The sequence below is a fragment of the Oncorhynchus keta genome, chromosome 19 (genome assembly GCF_023373465.1).
Source record: "Oncorhynchus keta strain PuntledgeMale-10-30-2019 chromosome 19, Oket_V2, whole genome shotgun sequence".
NCBI classification, from domain to species: domain Eukaryota; kingdom Metazoa; phylum Chordata; class Actinopteri; order Salmoniformes; family Salmonidae; genus Oncorhynchus; species Oncorhynchus keta.
The window spans coordinates 24,668,504-24,676,801 of record NC_068439.1 but is presented as its reverse complement, the minus strand read 5'-3'; the positions used below and the strand labels follow the sequence as shown (position 1 = coordinate 24,676,801).

Genomic DNA, 8,298 nt, shown 5'->3' with positions numbered 1-8,298 from the left:
TTTAGGGAGTCTTGTTTTCAGATTAGCTTTGTTAAAATCCCCAGCTACAATGAATGCAGCCTCCGGATAAATGGTTTCCAGTTTGCAAAGAGTTAAATAAAGTTCGTTCAGAGCCATCGATGTGTCTGCTTGGGGGGGGGATATATACGGCTGTGATTATAATCGAAGAGAATTCTCTTGGTAGATAATGCGGTCTACATTTGATTGTGAGGAATTCTAAATCAGGTGAACAGAAGGATTTGAGTTCCTGTATGTTTCTTTCATCACACCATGTCTCGTTAGTCATGAGGCATACGCCCCCGCCACTCTTCTTACCAGAAAGATGTTTGTTTCTGTCGGCGCGATGCGTGGAGAAACCCGTTGGCTGCACCGCCCCGGATAGCAATGCATGTAACTTTTGTCCTGGTATTCACACAAGAGATCCTCCCTTGTAGCTGTTTGACAAATTGTAAAGCCTGCATCGGTTTAGCACACTGATTAAAGGTTGAGGTTCGCCTTATTTTTCATATCACGCTTTGGTAAGCTTCCATATAATCATTTTATTTAACACTTTCTCTCTCATTATCCCAGGTCTCCCAACAGTCTCAGAGTGCTTCACAAATGCCACAGTATTCCCTTAAGAGTGCACTACTTGATGCTGGTCAAAAGTAGTGAACTATTTAGGGAGTAGGGTACCATTTGGGATGCACACTGGGGCTCAAAGGACTTCTGTTTATTCCTGTTCTTTATGGATCTCATTATTCACTGTTGACTCAATGCTAACATGCATCCCAAATGGCACCCTGTTTCTTATATAGTGCACTGCTTTTGACCAGAGCCCCATCAAAAGTAGTGCACTACATAGAGAATAGGAAACCATTTGGGATGATCCCCAGTTTTCAGAGGCTGCCTGTGGTTGGTATTACCTGGCTGTGTGTAGCAGTGAAGTGGATTGCATGTAAAAACAGCTTTGTGACTACAGATCCCATTCCCACTGCTGTGGTTTCTCTGCTGCTCTGTAATTCAGGTGATAAACAAAGAGGCAAGAGCTCAGACTCGGTGAAAGGTCACTGATCTGAACTCAATTGTTCTAAGGATTATTCATAAATCTGATTTTATCACCTTTTTTTAAATCACTAACCACTTTGATGCATCTCTATAACTACTTGAATTGAACCATCTCATTTGCAGTTTTTGAGAATCCAAACGTGATGTGAGTGTAACAGAAGGAATACCAGGAGAGATTTAGTGATTTTAAATAAGTGTGACAATTTATTTCCCTAAGTTTTGCCAAATGTATCTTGGCGACAAAAGCATTTCACAGAAATGACATACAATTATCACATGGATGGGGCCAATATGGCTATAAATAAATGGAATAAATAAAACATAGGGACAGAACAATGTGCATTAATTATTATACAATATGTATAGAGAAATCTCAGACAGCAATAAATAGAACCAAATATAATCAGAAAACGCTAAAGTTCTAATGGATAACCATAAGATCATTTAGAAAGGTCTGTTATCAAAAGTAGTGAAACTTAGTCAAACTGTGATAACGCCTGAAATCAATCAGCTGTGTTTCTTATGCCAGGTCATAGAGTCAATTCAATAAGTCTATGAGATTGTGATCTTCTATGAATCCAATGTTTGCTTGAGAGAGCAGACACAAGAACCTTGGACAGGATACACTGTAGCAGCAACAGTGCTTCTGATGCTGTTGAGTAGCTGTCCCTCAAATCCAGGGATAATCAGAGGCATGCATAGAGTAAAGTTTCAGCCATTCAATTTATTAGCTATGATCTGAAGTTCTGTTTGAGGGTTGCTGCTGAAGTCCAAAGGTGTGTCAACAGTACACAGGAGGACCATCGAGTGTCCGTCTTTGTCTTTAGGATGTGGTGTCAATAAAGTTGACTCAAGTTCATTGCATTTCTCCTGCATGTGTCTCCAACCATCGGCATCTCTCTGACACTGCACCCACCATCACTGCCATTCACCACCTTTAATGACCCACACCGTGACTGAGCCAACATGGGGTCCAGTAGCACGCTTCCTGTGGAGCATCCAGTGCATCTCGAGGGACCAAAGCATATGAGTCCCCAATGACAGGTGGATAGAGAGAGATAGATGAATCTCTGCCCTCTCTGTGTGTGAGACAGAGTATGTGGACATCTCCCTTCTCATCTCTCTTCTCGTGCCCTGTGTTGTTGTCCCACCATCAATTTCTCCAGCAGCAAGCGAGCTTTGACTGTGGCCTGAAGAGCTGATGGGCCCACCGCTTTTTGGTCTCTGTATTTCACCCTGGAGAGAAATAGGAGAGACCCATTAGACACCAATGATTAGACTTAATTCAATTCAATACAACTGTATTTATCCCCTGAAGGGCTATAAAGACTGTTGAATTCAGGTGATGTTTATTTGCATACTAAAACCACAAGGTTGGCCTGGCCTGTCAATCAGATGTAGGATCTTAATTTGGTCACCCCTTTGCAGGAGAACTTTCTTGCAATGCAATAAATGTAAACTTGTAGTGTATTTGAGGTTTAAAAGTCCACTTTGAAATTTCAAACTGTGTTTTCCCTTCATGAAAAAGGTATATTTACTATAATCCACACAGAGTAATTCACATTTCATCTAGTTGCAGGATTATTTTCCTGCTGTAACAAACTGGCTCAAATTAAGATCCTACATATGTCTCGCCTGCAGGTTTCTTTTGACACATCAAACCTAAATGCTCAGCAATTTGCCATATATGTTTCCATTTTATGAATGTGAGCAGACACTGGCGCCTGACTGAGCGGGGTAGGTTTCCAACCCTGATGCCACATGAGAAGAGCTGTGCCAGGTGAAGGCTCCATTACAGGGATCACTATGACATTTATGCAAGGGAAAGTGATACATGCCCTCATAGTCTGAGTGGGGAAATTCCATCACATAAATAAATTAGAGAAAGAAAACTGTTTCTTTGTTGTTTCTAAACTTTCACATTCTTACATTTCATATTTCAGTGAGACTCTCTCCCATAATATAATATACTATGCTTGAGGGCCAGCACTCTCTCAAATTACGTCTTTATATCCCCCATTGACTATACAATGCGTGCCGCCTGAGCTTCACAGCGGCACAGATCCTTCTACAGTTTTACCCACGGAGAAAGTATGCACTCTGCTAGATTACGTCTATCTTTCGTGAGGTTATAATTACAATGTCCATTTATTTAGCAATTAGACCTGTGGTAATTCTCTTCTTACCTTTTAATCCTACTCGTCTTGGCTGCAAACTTGTGTTTGCACTGATGCCTCTCAGCACAGTCAGCGCCCACGGCGGGCTGGATCGCTGTGTCTGGCGTTACTGCTGCTGCAGCATATCTGAAGAAGAGCGAAAGTACACAAGACATGAACATAGAGTCAGTCGGGTTTGCATCATATCGTTTCGAAACATTTAAGGGGGGGAAATAACAAGACGAGGTGTAAACCTGTTCACACAGGTTACGATGATTTGCATTGTTGACAGCTCAAATGAGAATCGAATTGAATAGATTGCCAAGATAAATAGAAAAGGCGTTTTGAAATACCAAGCACGGGTGATTTATTGATCATAAACTACAATGTTGCAACATCCACATAGCAGTAGCAGAGTGGAACGCGCGTAATTACCCCAAATATTAGGTTAATACGTTTTTGACATGTTTTAACAAAAGTTATTGGGCTAATAGTATATAACATGTTGTACCTCAGGTAAATTTCAAGCTGACAGAAGTTTGTACATGTGCTGTCATCTTCATGGACGCACTTGCAGCGAGGGTCCTGCTTGGAGAGGGCGGGATCCTTGATGGCGCGCTTCTTTCTGGAAGCGTTGCCCAGACCGTAGGAAACCACGCGCCTAAAGAAATTAACGAAATTATTAGCCCACTGTAACCAAGCCAGTTACATTACATGTAACAATAGAATAGAAGACATATAATCAATTGTCGGTCGGAAAAGTGACTTACTCAGGCGTGTTGACCCATATGATGTCCAGGTGACAGAAGTAAACGCACTCCTTGTCCAGGAACGTCGCGCAAGAGCATCGCTTGTTCCTGATGTGGCGAACTGGCATCGGGGTGGCTGTTGTGGAAGCCGCTGTATCCTCTTCCATAGGAGCGGATGAGACTGTGAGGGAGAAAGTATGTTAATTACCTAAATTGAATACTATTATATTGAAAAACCTATGCCAGAAATTATAACATAAGATGCTATTGCATAGGCTTTGTAATTGTAATTGTAATTTATCGACTACGATTGCGCAGTTATTGTGTTGGATTCATTATGCTGCTTCAGGATTAAAGAGTGTAAAATATATGTATTGTTAGCTAGCCTATTGTGGCCATTCATGTTAAAAAAAGTGAATCAAATAATACTGAAAACACAAGATATTCAATAGTTGCTAAAACATGAGGCTCGTTTTGGAAGATCTTACCCGCATGTAAAATTCCAGAGTACATCATTGACAACATGGAGCAAAGTATTCTCAAATCCATTTTTTATATTTCTTTAGTACAGTTAAAATAATCTTGTTCACAAAATGGAATATTCCCTTTTTAATGAAAAGGCTCCAAAAAGCCAGCAAAAAGCGACACGGGTGCCAACTGCGTAGGTTCGCATACAAGGTACGTTCACAAAGGAGTGCAAAAGCATTCCACTTGCACGGTTCTGTCAGTGCCTCCACATGTGCACCTTCTGCCCTTTTTATACGAAGCACTTACCACCTCCTCCCTCCCCCCTGCAGTCGCGTGTAAACAGTTTTGTCCTTTGACTTATTCGTAGACAATGCTGTTTGTTAATAATCACCGACAAGCAACGTGCAGCCCAAGATAAGAACTGTGGATGGAGACGCCGGGAGGCAGGCGGCGACGCGAGCCAAGTTTTGACCAAGGAAGTTCTGAAGACGTAAATGCCCACATTTTACAGTAGATGGCGACCAAGTATCAATGTATTAGCTTTACAATCGCATCAGCTCTCTAAAACGTTTTAATTTCCATAGAATGTATAGTCAGGTCCATCATTTTTGGCACCCTTGATAAAAATGGGGGCCCCTGTTTTCAATACTCTAGCTCTTCAATACTCTCCCCTTGCGAGGATAACTACACAGGCTTGATTGGAGAACTGGACTGACCTCTTCAATTCAAACCACAGGTTTTGAATTGGGGTTCAAGTTTGGTGACTGAGATGGACATTGCAAAATGTTCATTTAGTTGTAAAATAACATTTGTGTGTGTGTGTGTGTGTGTTGATTTTGAGTAGTGCTTCGAGTTATTGTCTTGCTGGAAGATCCACTTGTGGAAATGTGTTAGCCTCATGGCAGAGGCAACCAGGTTTTTGGCTAAAATGGTAAAGTTAACAAGGGCCCCAGGACCAATGGAAGTGAAATAGCCCCATAACATCAAACATCCACCACCATATGTTACCTTAGGTATGAGGTGGGCCTACTTTTCTGAATATGCTTTTGTTTTTCAACGCCAAACCCACTACTGCTGTGTGTGACCAAAGAGCTCTATTTTCATGTCATCTGACGACAGCACCGGTTCCAATCCAAGTGCCGATTCCGTAATATCAAACTCCAAGCGGTGCAATGGGCAGATTACATGAAAATAGATATCTTCAGCCATGAACACGTGGTGAGTTTGACTTTGAACATCAGACTTCCAGTGAGACAATAACCCAGGCACACGGCCTAATCAAAATCTGACTTCCAGTGAGACAATAACCCAGGCACAAGGCCTAATCAAAATCTGACTTCCAGTGAGACAATAACCCAGGCACAAGGCCTAATCAAAATCTGACTTCCAGTGAGACAATAACCCAGGCACAAGGCCTAATCAAAATCTGACTTCCAGTGAGAGACTAATCAAAATCTGACTTCCAGTGAGACAGGCACAAGGCCTAATCAAAATCTGACTTCCAGTGAGACAATAACCCAGGCACAAGGCCTAATCAAAATCTGACTTCCAGTGAGACTAATCAAAATCTGACTTCCAGTGAGCACAAGGCCTAATCAAAATCTGACTTCCAGTGAGACAATAACCCAGGCACAAGGCCTAATCAAAATCTGACTTCCAGTGAGACAATAACCCAGGCACAAGGCCTAATCAAAATCTGACTTCCAGTGAGACAATAACCCAGGCACAAGGCCTAATCAAAATCTGACTTCCAGTGAGACAATAACCCAGGCACAAGGCCTAATCAAAATCTGACTTCCAGTGAGACAATAACCCAGGCACAAGGCCTAATCAAAATCTGACTTCCAGTGAGACAATAACCCAGGCACAAGGCCTAATCAAAATCTGACTTCCAGTGAGACAATAACCCAGGCACAAGGCCTAATCAAAATCTGACTTCCAGTGAGACAATAACCCAGGCACAAGGCCTAATCAAAATCTGACTTCCAGTGAGACAATAACCCAGGCACAAGGCCTAATCAAAATCTGACTTCCAGTGAGACAATAACCCAGGCACAAGGCCTAATCAAAATCTGACTTCCAGTGAGAGGCCTAATCAAAAACAGTGAGACCAGGCACAAGGCCTAATCAAAATCTGACTTCCTTCAAAATCTGACTTCCAGTGAGACAATAACCCAGGCACAAGGCCTAATCAAAATCTGACTTCCAGTGAGACAATAACCCAGGCACAAGGCCTAATCAAAATCTGACTTCCAGTGAGACAATAACCCAGGCACAAGGCCTAATCAAAATCTGACTTCCAGTGAGACAATAACCCAGGCACAAGGCCTAATCAAAATCTGACTTCCAGTGAGACAATAACCCAGGCACAAGGCCTAATCAAAATCTGACTTCCAGTGAGACTAATCAAAAACTTCCAGTGAGACCAGGCACAAGGCCTAATCAAAATCTGACTTCCAGTGAGACAATAACCCAGGCACAAGGCCTAATCAAAATCTGACTTCCAGTGAGACAATAACCCAGGCACAAGGCCTAATCAAAATCTGACTTCCAGTGAGACAATAACCCAGGCACAAGGCCTAATCAAAATCTGACTTCCAGTGAGACAAGTAACCCAGGCACAAGGCCTAATCAAAATCTGACTTCCAGTGAGCACAAGGCCTAATCAAAATCTGACTTCCAGTGAGACAATAACCCAGGCACAAGGCCTAATCAAAATCTGACTTCCAGTGAGACAATAACCCAGGCACAAGGCCTAATCAAAATCTGACTTCCAGTGAGACAATAACCCAGGCACAAGGCCTAATCAAAATCTGACTTCCAGTGAGACAATAACCCAGGCACAAGGCCTAATCAAAATCTGACTTCCAGTGAGACAATAACCCAGGCACAAGGCCTAATCAAAATCTGACTTCCAGTGAGACAATAACCCAGGCACAAGGCCTAATCAAAATCTGACTTCCAGTGAGACAATAACCCAGGCACAAGGCCTAATCAAAATCTGACTTCCAGTGAGACAATAACCCAGGCACAAGGCCTAATCAAAATCTGACTTCCAGTGAGACAATAACCCAGGCACAAGGCCTAATCAAAATCTGACTTCCAGTGAGACAATATCTGACTTCCAGTGAGCACAAGGCCTAATCAAAATCTGACTTCCAGTGAGACAATAACCCAGGCACAAGGCCTAATCAAAATCTGACTTCCAGTGAGACAATAACCCAGGCACAAGGCCTAATCAAAATCTGACTTCCAGTGAGACAATCAAAATCTGACTTCCAGTGAGACAATAAGGCACAAGGCCTAATCAAAATCTGACTTCCAGTGAGACAATAACCCAGGCACAAGGCCTAATCAAAATCTGACTTCCAGTGAGACAATAACCCAGGCACAAGGCCTAATCAAAATCTGACTTCCAGTGAGACAATAACCCAGGCACAAGGCCTAATCAAAATCTGACTTCCAGTGAGACAATAACCCAGGCACAAGGCCTAATCAAAATCTGACTTCCAGTGAGACTAATCAAAATCTGACTTCCAGAGCACAAGGCCTAATCAAAATCTGACTTCCAGTGAGACAATAACCCAGGCACAAGGCCTAATCAAAATCTGACTTCCAGTGAGACAATAACCCAGGCACAAGGCCTAATCAAAATCTGACTTCCAGTGAGACAATAACCCAGGCACAAGGCCTAATCAAAATCTGACTTCCAGTGAGACAATAACCCAGGCACAAGGCCTAATCAAAATCTGACTTCCAGTGAGACATTAACCCAGGCACAAGGCCTAATCAAAATCTGACTTCCAGTGAGACAATAACCCAGGCACAAGGCCCCAAGGCACAAGGCCTAATCAAAATCTGACTTCCAGTGAGACAAT

At 42.5% G+C, this 8,298-nt stretch overlaps 1 protein-coding gene across 1 annotated transcript; it reads right to left on the bottom strand.

The window, feature by feature from the left end:
* Positions 1–1,236: 1,236 nt before the first annotated feature.
* Positions 1,237–4,771, bottom strand: edn1 (endothelin 1). The gene is made up of 5 exons (XM_035792907.2): positions 4,441–4,771; positions 3,974–4,133; positions 3,715–3,864; positions 3,234–3,350; positions 1,237–2,283 (listed from the first exon to the last, which is right to left on the bottom strand). Exons 1-5 carry the CDS (start codon positions 4,499–4,501, stop codon positions 2,163–2,165), a joined length of 609 nt encoding a protein of 202 aa, XP_035648800.1. The 5' UTR covers positions 4,502–4,771; the 3' UTR covers positions 1,237–2,162.
* Positions 4,772–8,298: the final 3,527 nt, after the last annotated feature.

What these genes read in the sequence shown, in the direction of transcription:
- edn1 (XM_035792907.2), bottom strand. Translation starts at nt 4,501, where the DNA reads ATGGATTTGAGAATACTTTGCTCCATGTTGTCAATGATGTACTCTGGA. An exon ending in CTCTGGAATTTTACATGCGG is followed by an intron (nt 4,134 to 4,440) that starts GTAAGATCTTCC and finishes TCTCCCTCACAG; the next exon opens with TCTCATCCGCTCCTATGGAA. An exon ending in CAGCTTGAAATTTACCTGAG is followed by an intron (nt 3,351 to 3,714) that starts GTACAACATGTT and finishes GCTCTTCTTCAG; the next exon opens with ATATGCTGCAGCAGCAGTAA.